General features: G+C 39.4%; 1 protein-coding gene across 2 annotated transcripts in view; it reads right to left on the reverse strand.

The window, feature by feature from the left end:
- Positions 1-18,143, reverse strand: part of Arp8 (Actin-related protein 8) — a 311,465-nt gene that overhangs the window by 276,822 nt on the left and 16,500 nt on the right. For both annotated transcript variants that reach the window (XM_070082386.1, XM_070082385.1), the window contains exon 3: positions 8,796-9,008. In XM_070082386.1, the coding sequence (XP_069938487.1) occupies positions 8,796-9,008 (213 nt within the window). The remainder of the gene's footprint in view (positions 1-8,795; positions 9,009-18,143) is intronic.

The raw sequence follows: 18,143 nt of genomic DNA on the forward strand, positions 1-18,143 counted from the left end.
ACTAGGATTCTGGTGCCTTTGTTGCAGGGAAGAAGATACGACTTGTGTGGGGGCACCAGCCACACGACCGCTTCTCGTATCTCTTTCTAACTTATAGCAATACTCTCTAGCATGTCCTTTTCTGTTACAATAGGTGCATTTAACTTTCTTCTTCTCAGTATCAGACTCCTGTCTTATGACAGAGACAGATTCAGGATTGTGAGTTTTCCTGGTAAAGGTACGAGAAGTTACAGTAGCAGGTACATCAAGCCGGCACTGATCAGCTGATTTAGGTTGCCAACTTCTAGGACAATTTTTAGTTACCTTGTTTCTCTGTGTTTTAGTACATACAAGTTTGTGAGAAATCTCATAATTGTCTGCTAATGCTGCAGTTTCCAGAATATCCGAGGCAGTATGATCGATCAGATGTTCTTGTATGTCAGCAGACATACAGTTGTAAAACTCTTCGTGAAGTAACAACTGAACCAGACTGTCATAATTATTGCACTTAGCAGCTCTGCACTACCTCTCAAATGCAACTTTTTTCTCATGAGCAAACTCTACACAAGTTTCATCTTGTCGTCGTTGTAACGTACGAAATGCACGTTGATAACGTACAGGTAACAAGTTATATGTCTCTAGAATAGTTTCCTTGACAGCGTCATAACTAATGTACTTGGCAAATGGTAAAGCAGCAGTACAAGTTTGAGCTCTTCCTGTCAAAGCTGTGTGCAACAAGGTAGCCCAGTGCTTACGTGGCCAGTTCATAGCACGTGCCTGGTTTTCAAACACATCAAAATAGATGTCTAAGTCACTCTCAAAAAACTTAGGAACCATTGAGGCAGCTTTCTGCACATTAAATGTGTCCTGTGTTGTACTAACAGGTTTATCAACTTTGTCAGATCTCTCAGGCTGTTGTCTTCCGAGACGAACATTTTCTCTCTGGAAATCTTCTTCGTTCAATTTCCTCTGTGCCTCTATTTGTGCAGTCTGCAACATAATGAGGCATTCCATCCTCTCAAATTGTTCCTCAGAGATAGGACCAGTGAGTAACGGAGGAGTGGGGAAATTAACATGTCTTTCTGGACGGTCCTTAGGTCGGACACCTTGTCCAGCCATCCCTAGAGTGTCTAGATCTGGTCTAGGATAAGTAGATACAGGTGTAGCATACATGGTACTAGTATGAGGCTGAGTCATACTACCAGCTACACTCTGTACTATTGTGTTAGTCAGGTGGGAAGGTGCGAGTGTGAACAGAGTTACACTAGGCTCAGACACTTCTGCCGTAGTTGCTTTCTCTTCTACGTCACCCAATAGAGATATACTTCCTAATTGTGACACTATGCTCTCTGTATCTGAATCATAATCAGACATCTCCGCATGAGCAGGAAACAATATATCTTTAATTAACGCTCTGACAGTTTCTGCGGTGTAATTCCTGTTATACGCCACACTGAGATATTTGGCTACTCACCAACACGTCTGAAGTTTTAATGTACTCAACTCAGACAAAGTCAGAGTATCAGTTAACTGTTTCACTTTGACATACATCACGAAAATAAATGCACTACGAGAGAGTGATTATAGGAAACTATAATCCTAATAGGAATTTTAGTGTTGGTTGTCTTAGAGCTAGAGCTCATAAACAGTATTTCCATCTCCTTGGATCAAGAGGCTCAGTCAAGTACAGCAGGGCCCCGCTTTACGGCGTTTCACTTTACGGCGTTCCGCTAATACGGTCATTTCAAATTATGACCAAAACTCGCTATACGGCTCCCCCCACCTGACTTTCTAATATGGTCACCGCGCCCCACCTTGTTTGTTTACATTCTTCGTGAGCTCAGTAAGCACTAAGTCTCTCTATTTTGTCTGGAAACTCCAAAATTTCAAATGTTTTTAAAAGTTATTTCATATTTTATATATACTCTGATAATTATACTTATGTATACCTGTACTTAAATAAACTTACATACTGTGCTGGCATGCAGGTACACATTAAAATCAGTAAGAGTGTCTTATGTCTCCAGACGTCATATTAGTAATGATAATAATAATCATCGAGTCTCATTTAAATGTCGTATATTACGTTAAATACACATTTTCATTAATCCATCTATGATATTTTTTCAAAATTATATAATAAACACGATACATAACATAAAAAGATGATAAATACACCCCACAATAGAATAAATAAACATAAATATGAGATGTGGTAGCAGACGACTTGCACAAGTGACGCCATATTAGAAATGATAATACTAATAATAATAATCACCGAGTCTCATTAAATGTTGTATATTACGTTAATATACACATTTTCATTAATCCATCCATGATATTTTTTTCAAAATTATATAATAAACACGATACATAACATAAAAAGATGATAAATACACCCTACAATAGAATAAATAAACATAAATATGAGATGTGGTAGCCAGATAACTTGTACAAGTGATGCCAAGGATAACATTTTCTCTAATCTAACATAAGAGAAAATGTGTTACTGGGGGTAACTGTAGAAAATTATTCCTTTCGTATGTATGTAAGTTTATTCAGGTATACACAAATACAGTTACATAGATTATCATACATAACAACATATGTGTAGAGAACCTAGGATAACCCAAAAAAGTCAGAGTGACTTATTTCCATTGCCTTCACTCAGAGCATCATTTCTTCTCAAAATGATGTTACATGAGAATGGGAGTGTTCTTCTTTATTTATTCTACCGTATCAATGTAGAGACAACCTGTACACAATGTAACTTGTACACAAACCAGACGTTTACAAAACTTACCTTTGCCTGGTTTGTTTACATAACTCTGCGCCTGTCCTCTCTCATGCACTCATTCTTTCTCTCTCTCATTTATTCATTTTAACTCATTTACTTACTCCTGACCCTACATTATGACTACAAATATTTTAAGGTAAGTAATGAGTGAACTGTATATACATTTTATCGCTCTGGGATGCTTTAATGTAATAGAATATTATGTGTAGGTGGGTTGGCCTGGTATGGTAGCCCGGCTGACTACCATACTTACCACACTTGATTTTTTGCAATAAATACTACTCATCTCACCCTATATTTTAAGGTAAGTAATGAGTGAACTGTATATACATTTTATCCCTCTGGGATGCTTAAATATCATAGAATTGTATGTGTGGGTGGGGTGGCCTGGTATGGTAGCCTGGCTGACTACCATACATACCACACTTGATTTCTTACAATAAATACTACTTGTCTCACCCTGGAGAGAGTTTACCTGGAGAGAGTTCCGGGGGTCAACGCCCCCGCGGCCCAGTCTTTGACCAGGCCTCCCTAGATTAAGACTAAATATTTTAAGGTAAGTAATGAGTGCACTATGTGTGTATTGTACTTTTTTATTGTTTTTTGGTGCCTGGTTCTATTGTTAACTTAATATATGTTAGTGTAAACTTGTTATCTAGTGTTTGTATGCATTTGTAAGTGGAAAAAAAGGGTGTTCCACTTTACGGCAGTTTCCGCTTTATGGCGGTAGCCTGGAACCTAACCAGCCGTGTAAGTGGGGCCTTCCTGTACATACATCCATGTATTATGTTGTACAAGACTAAACTCAAAGTCTTTAGATTACGAAAGTACTCAAAGTGTTTGACCATAGAGTTACTAGTGTGTCAAACTAGACAATTTCTCCAACACCTTGGATCAAAAGCCTCCCAGACAGGTCCCCATTTGTTACAAAAAAATGTGATTTCTAATAAGCATAGAGATCTCCAGTGAATACTAGAAAGAACTGCCTTTCTAGCATCCAGCCTGTTACTGGGTTTTTATAACAAGTAATCAGTATCCTGGTCCAATTATCCATTAGAATTTAGTAAGATTCAACAGTGCTTTAGGATTACAACTGGTAGGCTACTAACTAAAGAGATTAAAATTTAATAAGTTTATTAATAACAATAAAGTTGTCTAGGTGTATAAGATCAAAGTAAATTATAGTAATCAATTGAATATAATATAGGATGCAAGTTCCTACACTTCTCTCATATACAGTAGTATTGTGCTGAAGGCACATATCACATCTTTATGGCTTTTAAGTATCGTCTGGTAAATTGTTAGCATTTAATAACATAATACAAATATATACAAGTAAGTTTGTGTGTGTGTGTGTAAGTGCTCTAAGTAGTTCGCTATGTCTCAAGACTTGACTAGACTTAACCAGTGACTGACTAAAAGTCCTCACATAAACTAACATCTTGACCAACCTGGCAATCAGAACAGCTTGCTTGAACAATAAAATGACTGATAAGCCAAACAGCAATATAACAAGCAACAGCGACACAGAATCAGGAACAAGTAGATAATTTAATGACGCTAAGTAGGGACCATCTGCAGATCCTCCACAAAAGTCACAAAACTCCCATACTACTGAATCTAAGTTCAGCATTAGAAAATCCCCGACTGTGACAGTACACAGATACCAGTACAAATTAGGTCAGAAGCTACAGCTCAGGACCTGAGTTTCTCAGAGTGCCTATGAGACACACAACCTCAGTACGTCAAAAATCACTAAGTCTAGGCTATGTTCAGTGAACAGAGTTATACAGAACCAACAACAAGAAAGCAACAGAGACGATCTTCCAACAAGGGCCAGCAAGGAAGCTGGAGAGAGACATCTTGTTAGAAGCAACGTCAAACAGACAAGAAAGCGCAGGCCACGCAGACACTCACTCCTGGTGAGGTGTGATCACCCCACCTTGATCACGTGAATCTCTGTGGACTGCTGCTGCCCAGCAACACAGAAGCCGGCAGCGAAACAAGCAAAGTAAAATCTACAGTAGTTAGACAATGCTGTCAGCTACTTAACACTCGAACTATAAGCACTGAATATATAAATTTTACATCCTACCTAATAATATAACTAAGTCAAATAATAATATAAAGCAATATATTTACGATTTAGCTAATATCGCAAATATAAGCAATATAAAATTATATGAACAGGTAATATACATTATATACATTGTGACCCATTCAGGGGTCACAATACTTGATAAAGCTTCTGTTTGTCTCCAGTGTTTACTGTGTGTTAGTAAATCAAATATTGTAATGGGTGGGTCTTGAACCCCTGGCAGGTGAGTCCTAAAGCTCATAGGCCAGTACTCTGAAGAGTAATTACATGTTAGTGTATAGTGAGTTAGGATATTAATTCATTCTGGAAGATGTACCATACCTCAAAACTATCATAACTTAAACCCAAAAACACATGGTTTTAAGGTAATTTGTTCCAAAACATCAGAGCACAACCAACCTGCTCTTGGATACTTTTTGTTGTTAAAACACACTGGAGTTTTCTGAGTCATAAACAAGGATAGGCTGCAGCTTGAAATATCCAGACACATTGGCAGCCTACAGAAAAGTAAGCTTATCTTTCATAGGTTTATGCCTATGAGAAGTGGCAGGGCATGGCATGGCAGGGCAGGGCAGGGCAGGGCAGGGCAGGGTAGAGTGTCTACCTACCTGGAGTCTACATGGAGGGCATTCTGGGGATCAACGCCCCTGCAGCCCGGTCCACGACAAGACCTCCTGGTGGATCAGGGCCTGACCAACGAGGCTGTTACTGCTGGCCACACGTAGTCCAACGTACGAACCACCACCATCTCCACTGTACACATATCGTGTCTCAAATTTTTCATTGCAACTCAAAACTAAATTCCCTTAAAAGAGAATATTGTAACTCAACATTATCATAACTGAAGACCATTGCAACTAAAGGGACCACTGCACTTGATAAGGCTTCTTGTTGGTCTCCAGTATTTATTATGTGTTAGTGTTCTTGATAAAGCCTCATGCTGGTTGTCTATGCCTTCCTCCAATTATGTTAAAATATAACCATATGTTATAGTTGCCAAAAAATCTTGATAACTAGCGCAAAATCATTTTTCTTTTCTTCCCTAGTTACCCTCCTCTGCCCTAATGTGATACAATGTACAGTAATCCCTCAGTTTATGCAGGTTCACTATATCTGGAGACATTTTTGTGCAATGCCAATTTCTACTACTGATTCTCATGTGTGATACACATTCACTCTTATGCAATCACTGTGAATCACAAGAACTTAATGAAGATTCCTGCTCTGAAGAATGTAGTGTTGATGGCTCAATTCACATTACTACAGTTGCCATAAGCCTGAAATGCTTATGAGGGAAGCCTGTGCAGAATATGTCTTCGGTTGGCAAGTACTGTATGCATAAGCATAATTTACTTTAATAAAAAGTGGCATTATGTAGTTGTACTGTAGTGGGCAGAGATAACACTGTAGTATCCCTTACTTACCTGAAGCGCCAACATTATCTACTAATCATTTAATCCCATGATTTTTTAATGTATCACAGACATGAACATTTTTGTGAAGTTCAAGGTCTGCACACCAAAATTTGTCCTTAAGAGAAGTGGAGGCACAAATAATAGAGCAAAAATACTCAAAGAAAAGCAGGAGAGCAATAAGAATAGTGTATCCAAGGCTTTCAACAACTTCACTTCAAATATAAGGGAAATAACCAAGAGATCCCTAACATGAGCATCACACAAGCTTGTGTGAGAGTGCTACATCAATGAGTGGAGAAAAGTGTTTTTTATGACTTTATGTGCTCTTGGAGTGTGAGCAAATCAACATTTTTGAAGGGATTCAGAAAAATTGGTTAGATGGACTATTTCTTTCATACACAAATAACCCGCACATAAAAGAGAGAAGCTTACGACGACGTTTCGGTCCGACTTGGACCATTGACAAAGTCACACAATATACAATTCTTGTACTACTACTACTACCACCACCTCTTCCTGCCTATATATAGCCGTCCTGCTCCACCTCTGGTTAGTGTGACTTTGTCAATGGTCCAAGTCGGACCGAAATGTCGTCGTAAGCTTCTCTCTTTTATGTGCGGGTTATTTGTGTATTGTTCCAGTCACGGTATTGTGCCTTTTTTGTTATTTATTTCTTTCATTTTAACAAATTAGCTCTTTCCCAATAAGGCAGAGTAACCCTACCTCAGTTTCCTTGAATCCTTTTATACATATTACCTTGCTCACACTCCACCAGCACATCAAGTCATAAAAACCACTTGCCTCCATTCACTCTTGTCAAACACATTCACACACACTTGCTGGATGTCTAAGCCTCACACATAAAACCTCCTTAACCACCTACTCCAACTTTTCCTAAGACTACCTCTACCTTGCTTTCCCTCCACTACAGATTTATGCACCCTCCAAGTCATCCTATTTTGTTCCATCCTCTCTAAGTATACAAACCACCTCAACAACCCCTCTTCAGCCCTCTGGATAATACTTTTAGTAACCCTGCACCTCTTCCTAATCTCCAAGCTAAGAATTTTCTGCATAATATTCACATCATACAATGCCCTCAGACACAATGTCTCCATTGCTCCAGCCTCCTCCGTACTGCAACATTCACAACCCATGCTTCACACCCATATAAGAGCATTGGTACCACTATACTCTCATACATTCCCTTTTTGCTCCCATGTATAATGTTCTTTGTCTCCACAGACACCTCAGTGCACCACTCACCTTTTCTCCTTTATCAATACTATGGTTGACCTTATCTCTCTTAGACCAATCTGCTGACAGGTCCACTCACAAACATCTGAACACATTCACTTCCTCCAAACTCCCTCCCTCCAATCTGATATCCTATCTTTCATTATTTAATGTTTTTGTTACCTTCGTCACCTTACTCTTTCCAATGATCCAAACCCCCAGTACTCAAAACCTCCTTTACCCCCTCCCTCCAACTTTTCCTGGGAGAATCCCTACTCCCTTCTTCCCTCCACTTCAGATTTAAACACCCTCCTAGTCATCCTATTGTGCTCCATCCTCTCTAAATGTTCAATAAAGTTTTGCTCTCCTTAAAAAACTTTTTCTTTAAAGCTTTTACAACATACCACTTACAGTGTGTGTCTTTTTTCAAATCAATGCATGCAATAAATAGCTTCTTACCATATTCTTCATAGTGTTGAAATGTATGCTTTTAACAAAAATCCTCTGATCAACACTTCCCTTTCCCTTCCCTTCCCAAATTCTCCTTTTTTTTTTTTACCCCCCTACAGTCCTATTTCTGTCTATCCCCTAACTCTCTTGATAATATTTTTTGTTAGGTAAGACACATATGCAACAGTTAGACAACTTTATTCCGAAAGGTTTCGCCTACACAGTAGGCTTCTTCAGTCGAATACAGAAAATAGGCAGGAACAGTAGAGATGTGAAAACGATGTAATCAGTCCATCACCCTTGTAGTCGTAGAATTTGAGGTTGTCAGTCCCTCGGCCTGGAGAAGTTCAGTTCCATAGTCAGGAACTATCTACGACTACAAGGGTGATGGACTGATTACATCGTTTTCACATCTCTACTGTTCCTGCCTATTTTCTGTATTCGACTGAAGAAGCCTACTGTGTAGGCGAAACCTTTCGGAATAAAGTTGTCTAACTGTTGCATATGTGTCTTACCTAACAACCTGTCGGTATTGTATACCATTTTGATGTTCATAATATTTTTTGCAATATATAATTAAAAATTCAGGTCATTTGCCTCAATGTAACAACTCCATAAAATTTACCGGACTGCATAAAAGAGAAAGATTGAGCAGCATTCTAAAATCTGTATCTTAATAGCATTTCTGTAACCTTCCAGATGACTACAGTTAAGAAAAGGAAAATTTATGCATTAAAATATACTGTAAATAAATGAATTCTGAATTAATAACTAAATTAATTTTTAATTAATAAAATAATAAGATATGCAAACTATCTACCTCATCACCAACTATGTATTCTTTGTCAGTGTACACCCAGGGAGGCGAGGGATCTCCATCCTCATCTTGAACTGGCTGTATGCGCTTATTATACACTGCAATCTGCTGGGGAGGTGTTGCGAAGCGCCGGGACCCATCTGACATGAGAGAGGACTGCAGAATGTGACTGACTTTCAGACGGCATTCTTCCAGTTCTTGTACAGCATCTCCATCCTTTAAGATACACAAACAATGATTTACCGTTTCTTTCTGCTCAAAGTGCATATATTGCGTATAAGAAAAAGACAGGTGGTTATGGTAGCAGGCAAGAAGTAACCAGGCTCAAAGATGCCACTGTGATATCAGTGTGACATCACTGTAATGTCACTGTACATATCTTTGGTAACCATCACTGGTACACATGCTCTGTTTATTAAATATTAATATACAATGTATAGTGCAATAAGATCACAGTAAACAGGTGATTTCAGAATATGCAAAACAACCACTCTGAAAGAATAGAGAAATTCCAAGCGCTTTCATGACTACTCACATTATCAAGGAATAGTTCCTTGATAATGTGAGTAGTCACGAAAGCGCTTGGAATTTCTCTATTCTTTCAGAGTGGTTGTTTTGCATACAATGTATAATATAAATAAAGAGACATTTTAACTCCAATAATATCACACAAGTTTGCCCACCTTATTTCAGCAAATATATACAGTGGTACCCAGAGTTTCGAACTTTCTTCGCTCCAGAAGGCTGTTCAAGTGCCGTTACCAAACGAATTTGTTCCCATAAGGAATAATGTAAATTAGATTAGTCCATTTCAGACCCCAAAAAATACACTTACAAAAGCACTTACAATAATACACTTACATAAATGGTCAAGTTGGGAGCAGTGGTACCACTGTATTTATTTCCACTGATCTTTTTCTTAATTTTTTTTTTTTTTTTTCAACAAGTCGGTCGTCTCCCTGATCCACTGCACATAAAGTGAACCCATTATCATATGTAAACATCAGTAATGCTCAGAGACATTGAAACATTTCTTGACTAATGTTCATCAAAAATATGAGCAAACCACACATGCACCAAATTATCATATACAAAATGAATCTGGCTGGAAAAAGAATAAAAAAATAAAAAAAATCAATCATAATCTCTATACAATATAAAAATCAGGAGAGTACTAAATAGGCACCAAACTGCCATATATCACAAATAAATAGCACTAATCTAAAAAAAAAGTATTAAAAATTAACTAAAAAATTCAGTAAAAGCAACAAGTGATATCCCACATCCCTATCTAAGGCCTAATGTTACTGGAAAATTCTCTCGGATTGGAGGCAGTATGTAGACAGTGAATGTATTCAGATATTTGAGAGTGAATGTACCTACAGTTGAAAGACAAGGTGAACCACAGAATAGATGGGGAGTGGGGTGGGGAATAGCAGGTGGCATGTTAATGCATCTCTGATTCTTTTTCTCACTCACTCACTCTCTCACTCTGTTTTTAAACACCAGCCGTCTCCTAGCCAGAAGAACGCTGATATCACAGTTCATATAATGCTCAGAACTGCAACATCCCCACCCCTGAACTTCCCACCTCCAGGATTCAAATCCAACTAACAGGTTTACCCTGAATCCCTTCATAAATGATATCTTGCTTACATTCTGATTTCACTCATTTTGAAGCCTATTGTAGGCCTCAATTCCTGATTATTTTGCTAGTATGCCTTCAGTACTGTTATTTTTTTTCTTAATACTTCTCTACTATAAATCTTATTAATTATAATAATTTGGCTAGCTCTATATTGTACCAATGTAAAATAATGAATAATTAAAATTTACCACTCCATAACCTATGCCTAGTTTTAAGTACTCTGTAAGCATTGATTAGTCTGCCTGAAATGTTCAGACATGTTAGTGGCTCTCTTTGTACTTAACAGCATTTTATAAAATGTAAATCACACACTGTAACCTTTGCAAAGAAATAAAAATTTGTATTCATCCATCAGAACAATGCTGCTAAGTATCCAGAATTCAGCAATTTATCCATTAAAGACTATTTTCTACTAAATCCAACTTAAAAATTAAAAAAAAAAATGAAGGAATTACAGCCACTAAAGCACTGTCCCCCTGTTCATTAACCCGTAAACGGTCCAAACGTATATATACGTTTTTTCAACATTTGAAAGTATGTAAAAAAAGTAGATCTACTTTTTTTTTTGTTATATTTGAAAATATGTAAAAAAAAATGTAGATCTATTTTTGTAGCACTACACATGTAAACGGAGATCTGCCTGGACCGTTTACGGGTTAATTACTCCCCAGCCTCTCCTATATAACACTTCCCCTCCATTTTGAATCCATTGTCAAGCACAAAAATTCAACATTTTTTTTTTCCAATTTTTAGCTAATAAACCATAACCAAGCATGTTTTTTCAAGGCTGTGGTGCATCCCAATACCCGAGGTACGGTGACCCAAAAAATAAGACACTTTCACCATCACTCGCTCCATCACTATCTTGACAGAGGGGTGCTAATAATACAGTTCAAAACTGCAAATATCCCCTACCCTCCTTCAAAGTGCAGGCACTATATTTCCCAACTACATGACTGAAAAGAGTTGATACCTGAGTTAGTTATAGGTAGTAGGTTGGTAGACAGCAACCACCCAGGGAAGTACTACCGTCCTGCCAGATGACTGTGAAACAGAAACCTGTAACTGTTTTGCATGATGGTAGGATTGCTGGTTTCTTTTTCTGTCTCATAAACACGCTAGATAACAGGGATATCTTGCTACTCCTACTTACACTTTGGTCACACTTCACAGACACGCACATGCATATATATATATACATACATCTAGGTTTTTCTCCTTTTTCTAAATAGCTCTTGTTCTTCTTTATTTCTTCTATTGTCCATGGGGAAGTGGAAAAGAATCTTTCCTCGGTAAGCCATGCGTGTCGTATGAGGCGACTAAAATGCCGGGAGCAATGGGCTAGTAACCCCTTCTCCTGTAGACATTTACTAAAAAAGAGAAGAAGAAAAACTTCATAAACTTGGGATGCTTGAATGTGCGTGGATGTAGTGTGGATGACAAGAAACAGATGATTGCTGATGTTATGAATGAAAAGAAGTTGGATGTCCTGGCCCTAAGCGAAACAAAGCTGAAGGGGGTAGGGGAGTTTCGGTGGGGGGAAATAAATGGGATTAAATCTGGAGTATCTGAGAGAGTAAGAGCAAAGGAAGGGGTAGCAGTAATGTTGAAGGATCAGTTATGGAAGGAGAAAAGAGAATATGAATGTGTAAATTCAAGAATTATGTGGATTAAAGTAAAGGTTGGATGCGAAAAGTGGGTCATAATAAGCGTGTATGCACCTGGAGAAGAGAGGAATGTAGAGGAGAGAGAGAGATTTTGGGAGATGTTAAGTGAATGTATAGGAGCCTTTGAACCAAGTGAGAGAGTAATTGTGGTAGGGGACCTGAATGCTAAAGCAGGAGAAACTTTTAGAGAGGGTGTGGTAGGTAAGTTTGGGGTGCCAGGTGTAAATGATAATGGGAGCCCTTTGATTGAACTTTGTATAGAAAGGGGTTTAGTTATAGGTAATACATATTTTAAGAAAAAGAGGATAAATAAGTATACAAGATATGATGTAGGGCGAAATGACAGTAGTTTGTTGGATTATGTATTAGTAGATAAAAGAATGTTGAGTAGACTTCAGGATGTACATGTTTATAGAGGGGCCACAGATATATCAGATCACTTTCTAGTTGTAGCTACACTGAGAGTAAAAGGTAGATGGGATACAAGGAGAATAGAAGAATCAGGGAAGAGAGAGGTGAAGGTTTATAAACTAAAAGAGGAGGCAGTTAGGGTAAGATATAAACAGCTATAGGAGGATAGATGGGCTAATGAGAGCATAGGCAATGGGGTCGAAGAGGTATGGGGTAGGTTTAAAAATGTAGTGTTAGAATGTTCAGCAGAAGTTTGTGGTTACAGGAAAGTGGGTGCGGGAGGGAAGAGGAGCAATTGGTGGAATGATGATGTAAAGAGAGTAGTAAGGGAGAAAAAGTTAGCATATGAGAAGTTTTTACAAAGTAGAAGTGATGCAAGGAGGAAAGAGTATATGGAGAAAAAGAGAGAGGTTAAGAGAGTGGTGAAGCAATGTAAAAAGAGAGCAAATGAGAGAGTGGGTGAGATGTTATCAACAAATTTTGTTGAAAATAAGAAAAAGTTTTGGAGTGAGATTAACAAGTTAAGGAAGCCTAGAGAACAAATGGATTTTTTTTTTTTTTTTTTATTATCACACCGGCCGATTCCCACCAAGGCAGGGTGGCCCGAAAAAGAAAAACTTTCACCATCATTCACTCCATCACTGTCTTGCCAGAAGGGTGCTTTACACTACAGTTTTTAAACTGCAACATTAACACCCCTCCTTCAGAGTGCAGGCACTGTACTTCCCATCTCCAGGACTCAAGTCCGGCCTGCCGGTTTCCCTGAATCCCTTCATAAATGTTACTTTGCTCACACTCCAACAGCACGTCAAGTATTAAAAACCATTTGTCTCCATTCACTCCTATCAAACACGCTCACGCATGCCTGCTGGAAGTCCAAGCCCCTCGCACACAAAACCTCCTTTACCCCCTCCCTCCAACCCTTCCTAGGCCGACCCCTACCCCGCCTTCCTTCCACTACAGACTGATACACTCTTGAAGTCATTCTGTTTCGCTCCATTCTCTCTACATGTCCGAACCACCTCAACAACCCTTCCTCAGCCCTCTGGACAACAGTTTTGGTAATCCCGCACCTCCTCCTAACTTCCAAACTACGAATTCTCTGCATTATATTCACACCACACATTGCCCTCAGACATGACATCTCCACTGCCTCCAGCCTTCTCCTCGCTGCAACATTCATCACCCACGCTTCACACCCATATAAGAGCGTTGGTAAAACTATACTCTCATACATTCCCCTCTTTGCCTCCAAGGACAAAGTTCTTTGTCTCCACAGACTCCTAAGTGCACCACTCACTCTTTTTCCCTCATCAATTCTATGATTCACCTCATCTTTCATAGACCCATCCGCTGACACGTCCACTCCCAAATATCTGAATACGTTCACCTCCTCCATACTCTCTCCCTCCAATCTGATATTCAATCTTTCATCACCTAATCTTTTTGTTATCCTCATAACCTTACTCTTTCCTGTATTCACCTTTAATTTTCTTCTTTTGCACACCCTACCAAATTCATCCACCAATCTCTGCAACTTCTCTTCAGAATCTCCCAAGAGCACAGTATCATCAGCAAAGAGCAGCTGTGACAACTCCCACTTTGTGTGTGATTCTTTATCTTTTAACTCCACGCCTCTTGCCAAGACCCTCGCATTTACTTCTCTTACAACCCCATCTATAAATATATTAAACAACCACGGTGACATCACACATCCTTGTCTAAGGCCTACTTTTACTGGGAAAAAATTTCCCTCTTTCCTACATACTCTAACTTGAGCCTCGCTATCCTCGTAAAAACTCTTCACTGCTTTCAGTAACCTACCTCCTACACCATACACTTGCAACATCTGCCACATTGCCCCCCTATCCACCCTGTCATACGCCTTTTCCAAATCCATAAATGCCACAAAGACCTCTTTAGCCTTATCTAAATACTGTTCACTTATATGTTTCACTGTAAACACCTGGTACATGTTTATAGAGGGGCCACAGATATATCAGATCACTTTCTAGTTGTAGCTACACTGAGAGTAAAAGGTAGATGGGATACAAGGAGAATAGAAGCATCAGGGAAGAGAGAGGTAAAGGTTTATAAACTAAAAGAGGAGGCAGTTAGGGTAAGATATAAACAGCTATTGGAGGATAGATGGGCTAATGAGAGCATAGGCAATGGGGTCGAAGAGGTATGGGGTAGGTTTAAAAATGTAGTGTTAGAGTGTTCAGCAGAAGTTTGTGGTTACAGGAAAGTGGGTGCAGGAGGGAAGAGGAGCGATTGGTGGAATGATGATGTAAAGAGAGTAGTAAGGGAGAAAAAGTTAGCATATGAGAAGTTTTTACAAAGTAGAAGTGATGCAAGGAGGGAAGAGTATATGGAGAAAAAGAGAGAAGTTAAGAGAGTGGTGAAGCAATGTAAAAAGAGAGCAAATGAGAGAGTGGGTGAGATGTTATCAACAAATTTTGTTGAAAATAAGAAAAAGTTTTGGAGTGAGATTAACAAGTTAAGAAAGCCTAGAGAACAAATGGATTTGTCAGTTAAAAATAGGAGAGGAGAGTTATTAAATGGAGAGTTAGAGGTATTGGGAAGATGGAAGGAATATTTTGAGGAATTGTTAAATGTTGATGAAGATAGGGAAGCTGTGATTTCGTGTATAGGGCAAGGAGGAATAACATCTTGTAGGAGTGAGGAAGAGCCAGTTGTGAGTGTGGGGGAAGTTCGTGAGGCAGTAGGTAAAATGAAAGGGGGTAAGGCAGCCGGGATTGATGGGATAAAGATAGAAATGTTAAAAGCAGGTGGGGATATAGTTTTGGAGTGGTTGGTGCAATTATTTAATAAATGTATGGAAGAGGGTAAGGTACCTAGGGATTGGCAGAGAGCATGCATAGTTCCTTTGTATAAAGGCAAAGGGGATAAAAGAGAGTGCAAAAATTATAGGGGGATAAGTCTGTTGAGTGTACCTGGTAAAGTGTATGGTAGAGTTATAATTGAAAGAATTAAGAGTAAGACGGAGAATAGGATAGCAGATGAACAAGGAGGCTTTAGGAAAGGTAGGGGGTGTGTGGACCAGGTGTTTACAGTGAACAAATGGATTTATCAGTTAAAAATAGGAGAGGAGAGTTATTAAATGGAGAGTTAGAGGTATTGGGAAGATGGAGGGAATATTTTGAGGAATTGTTAAATGTTGATGAAGATAGGGAAACTGTGATTTCGTGAATAGGGCAAGGAGGAAAAACATCTTGTAGGAGTGAGAAAGAGCCAGTTGTGAGTGTGGGGGAAGTTCGTGAGGCAGTAGGTAAAATGAAAGGGGGTAAGGCAGCCGGGATTGATGGGATAAAGATAGAAATGTTAAAAGCAGGTGGGGATATAGTTTTGGAGTGGTTGGTGCAATTATTTAATAAATGTATGGAAGAGGGTAAGGTACCTAGGGATTGGCAGAGAGCATGCATAGTTCCTTTGTATAAAGGCAAAGGTGATAAAAGAGAGTGCAAAAATTATAGGGGGATAAGTCTGTTGAGTATACCTGGCAAAGTGTATGGTAGAGTTATTATTGAAAGAATTAAGAGTAAGACGGAGAATAGGATAGCAGATGAACAAGGAGGCTTTAGGAAAGGTAGGGGGTGTGTGGACCAGGTGTTTACAGTGAAACATATAAGTGAACAGTATTTAGATAAGGCTAAAGAGGTCTTTGTGGCATTTATGGATTTGGAAAAGGCATATGACAGGGTGGATAGGGGGGCAATGTGGCAGATGTTGCAGGTGTATGGTGTAGGAGGTAGGTTACTGAAAGCAGTGAAGAGTTTTTACGAGGATAGTGAGGCTCAAGTTAGAGTATGTAGGAAAGAGGGAAATTATTTCCCAGTAAAAGTAGGCCTTAGACAAGGATGTGTGATGTCACCGTGGTTGTTTAATATATTTATAGATGGGGTTGTAAGAGAAGTAAATGCGAGGGTCTTGGCAAGAGGCGTGGAGTTAAAAGATAAAGAATCACACATAAAGTGGAAGTTGTCACAGTTGCTCTTTGCTGATGACACTGTGCTCTTGGGAGATTCTGAAGAGAAGTTGCAGAGATTGGTGGATGAATTTGGTAGGGTGTGCAAAAGAAGAAAATTAAAAGTGAATACAGGAAAGAGTAAGGTTATGAGGATAACAAAAAGATTAGGTGATGAAAGATTGGATATCAGATTGGAGGGAGAGAGTATGGAGGAGGTGAATGTACTCAGATATTTGGGAGTGGGCGTGTCAGCAGATGGGTCTATGAAAGATGAGGTGAATCATAGAATTGATGAGGGGAAAAGGGTGAGTGGTGCACTTTAGAGTCTGTGGAGACAAAGAACTTTGTCCTTGGAGGCAAAGAGGGGAATGTATGAGAGTATAGTTTTACCAATGCTCTTATATGGGTGTGAAGCATGGGTGATGAATGTTGCAGCGAGGAGAAGGCTGGAGGCAGTGGAGATGTCATGCCTGAGGGCAATGTGTGGTGTGAATATAATGCAGAGAATTCGTAGTTTGGAAGGAGGTGCGGGATTACCAAAACTGTTGTCCAGAGGGCTGAGGAAGGGTTGTTGAGGTGGTTCGGACATGTAGAGAGAATGGAGAGAAACAGGGTCACAGAGGTGCCTGTGCTAACTTTCCTATGGTGTAGAAATATACCTAGTTGGATGAATCTTATTGTGGCTAGCTGGTCTAGTGGCTAGCGCGACGGGCTGGAGTTTTGAGACTCTATGACCGCGGGTTCAATCCCGGCCGGGGGTATGGTTTATTTGCAATCGTGTCATTACGATTTCTTAAGTCATGTTGACGGCAGTGAAGGGACTTGAGCTAGAGTTCGTCACGGCCACGCTAGCTGGAGATTCGTCTGTAAAAACTTGCATTTGTGGTCACAGAGGTGCCTGTGCTAACTTTCCTATGGTGTAGAAATATACCTAGTTGGATGAATCTTATTGTGGCTAGCTGGTCTAGTGGCTAGCGCGACGGGCTGGAGTTTTGAGACTCTATGACCGCGGGTTCAATCCCGGCCGGGGGTATGGTTTATTTGCAATCGTGTCATTACGATTTCTTAAGTCAAGCAAGGTAACATTTATGAAGGGGTTCAGGGAAACCGGCAGGCCGGACTTGAGTCCTGGAGATGGGAAGTACAGTGCCTGCACTCTGAAGGAGGGGTGTTAATGTTGCAGTTTAAAAACTGTAGTGTAAAGCACCCTTCTGGCAAGACAGTGATGGAGTGAATGATGGTGAAAGTTTTTCTTTTTCGGGCCACCCTGCCTTGGTGGGAATCGGCCAGTGTGATAATAAAATAAATAAAACCTGAGTTAGTACAATTACTGAAGCTTGGGTAACTTCTATTATTGAATTTACCCCATTTTTAACAAAAAAAGACACAATACCGTGACTGGAACGATACACAAATAACCCGCACATAAAAGAGAGAAGCTTACGACGATGTTTCGGTCCGATTTGGACCATTGACAAAGTCACACTAACCAGAAGTGGAGCAGGACGGCTATATATAGGCAGGAAGAGGTGGTGGTGGTAGTAGTAGTACAAGAATGGTATATAATACCGGCAAGATGAAATTAAGACACATGCGCAACACCCGGGCATCCCTATTGTAGATGTTTCGCCATC

This window comes from Cherax quadricarinatus, chromosome 7, assembly GCF_038502225.1.
Source record: "Cherax quadricarinatus isolate ZL_2023a chromosome 7, ASM3850222v1, whole genome shotgun sequence".
Taxonomy (NCBI): Eukaryota; Metazoa; Arthropoda; class Malacostraca; order Decapoda; family Parastacidae; genus Cherax; species Cherax quadricarinatus.